Raw genomic sequence first — 2,153 nt, forward strand, 5'->3', positions numbered from 1 at the left:
CGCCTCTCAGCACGTGGAGAAGAGAGACTCCAGAGCTCCGCGCCCGCAGCTCACTACACTTGTTACTGCTTGTCCTGAGCGCGGAGAGGGCGAGCTCGGGCCGCGGGCAGGGCGGGAGCCAGCAGCCGGCAAGCAAGGGAGGCAGAGAGGCACAGAGATCGCAGTAATATCCATTATAACCAGCCATCTAACCCCACTCCCCAACACACACCCATCCATCCCACCCTCCAGGAGAGGCAGCCAGCGGCCCGGCTCTCTGCGGCCCCGGAAAAAGCCCCAGCCATGAGCAATCAGTACAAGGAGGAGGGCTGTTCCGAGAGGCCCGAGTGCAAAAGTAAATCTCCAACTTTGCTCTCCTCCTACTGCATCGACAGCATCCTGGGCCGGAGGAGCCCATGCAAAATGCGGCTGCTGGGAGCCGCGCAGAGTTTGCCCGCCCCACTGGCCAGCCGCGCCGACCAGGAAAAGGCCGTGCAAGGTAAGGCTGCGCCCGCCAGGCACCTGCAAAGAGCGCTGTGCACTGGTTTGGATGCTTGATGTTCGGGAGCCAGGGGCCTGGGGTTATCAAGCTGGAGACAGAGGACAGAGAGAGAACAACTCTGAGGCCTGGTGCCTCAAAGAGGGGCAAACATCTCCCCAGGGGCTGTCTCTCCCTTCCTCTCAGCTTCCTGAAGCACAGGCCAAGCTTCGCTTTGGGGAAGGGGGGGAGCTTAGATTCTCGGAATTGGTCTTTAGGTCGTTTAAATGCTCCCTTTGGTGGCCTGGGGGGTGCTCTGAAGAGGGGCGACAGGTCAGAAACAGCAGGTGCCGGGTGGACCCTTGTAACAACAACTTGAAGACAAGAACCCCTAAAGGTGTGAATAGGGGTCTCCAGGTAGAGTGAGCCTTGGTCTTTCCTCTTTGGAAGATTTCTTTATATGCGGTGTTTTCCCCACCCACCCCCCTCCGCCCTTTCTTTTTTTAATTGTACATTACTCGTGACCTTTTAAGCCCAAGCTTTGCAGAAAACATCTCCCTGGGATTACCCAAATGTTCCTTATTGTATTTGAAATGTATGAAATGTGTGGCTTCTGGTTGCTATTTTTTTCTCTGCTGTGTTATTTTTTAAAATAGAGTTGAAATACTTAAAAGGTTTTTTTTTTTCTAAAATTAAAAATTCCAAAACAACCGTCGTTTTGCCCCGAACGTGTTACGCTCAAGTTTCGCCTTGAGCTGCCCGCAGAAGTATCACAGGGAAAGAATTGTTGATTTCTTTTAAAATCCTAAAACCAGCGGTCCAGCCGCAGCGCCACTTGGAAGACAGGACAGATGGCGGAGCAGGGGCCGTTTAAAATAAAACTGACTTTTTCCTTTTCTTTTTTTAGCCTGCAGTGGCACCTGTGCCAGGCGCTTCCTCGAAGGGAAAGAGCGGCCTGTGCCTGTTGTACCCCCTTCTGCCCCCTCCCAGGCCTTTCCGAGCCCATTTTCTCCAGGAAGATTTTTCTTTGCCTTTCCGTGCAAGGAGCCCCCGCCCCCTCCCGCTGCGGGCTGTTGTGGCACGGCCCGCGCGCTCAGGGCCACCGGGCCGCTTCCTCGGCCCCCGCAGGGGTCGCCCACGGGCAGCGCCCCTCTCGCCGGCCTGGGCCTGCGTGGCAGAGCAGAGGGCAGAGGTCGTGCGCAAAGTTTTCAGGGTGGTGGTCATTTTTTTTTTAAGTCGTTGAATGTTTTCAGATTCTCCCCTGCCCTAAAATGGGGAGGGAAAAAAAAGGGAGAGAGAGAGAGAGAGCACGCGAAGGGAAAGAAAAAGAAAGGAAGAAAGGAGGAGGAGAGTGAGCGGGGAAAGCGCACAAAAAGAGAAAGGAAGGAAGGAAAGGGAGAGGAGAAAGATGAGAAAAGAAAGGGAGAGACGGGTAGAGAAGGAAAGAGAAAAAGAGAAGGAAGATAAAAATGAAAGGAAGAGAAGGAAAGAAAGAGGTAAAGGAAGGAAGAAAGGAAATGAAGGGAAGAGTGGGAGAGGGAAAGAAGAGAGGAGAAGGACGGAGGAGGACAGAAGAAAAAAAAAAGAGAAGTTAAGAGAAAGGGAAAGACATAAAGAAAAAGAAACAGCCAGAAAAGTGGGGAAGGAGGAGAAGGGGGTCCAAGTCCCGTAGCGCGCGGGCGGGGCGTGGGGGTGG

The 2,153-nt window shown here is 53.7% G+C and overlaps 1 protein-coding gene across 1 annotated transcript in view; it reads left to right on the top strand.

The window, feature by feature from the left end:
- The first annotated feature begins 282 nt into the window (after nucleotides 1-282).
- Nucleotides 283-2,153, top strand: part of ARX (aristaless related homeobox) — an 11,093-nt gene continuing 9,222 nt past the window's right edge. Inside the window, exons 1-2 of the mRNA XM_044911624.1 lie at nucleotides 283-483; nucleotides 582-790. Coding sequence (XP_044767559.1) covers nucleotides 283-483; nucleotides 582-790 — 410 coding nt within the window. The remainder of the gene's footprint in view (nucleotides 484-581; nucleotides 791-2,153) is intronic.

This window comes from Neomonachus schauinslandi, chromosome X (genome assembly GCF_002201575.2).
Source record: "Neomonachus schauinslandi chromosome X, ASM220157v2, whole genome shotgun sequence".
Lineage (NCBI taxonomy): Eukaryota > Metazoa > Chordata > Mammalia > Carnivora > Phocidae > Neomonachus > Neomonachus schauinslandi.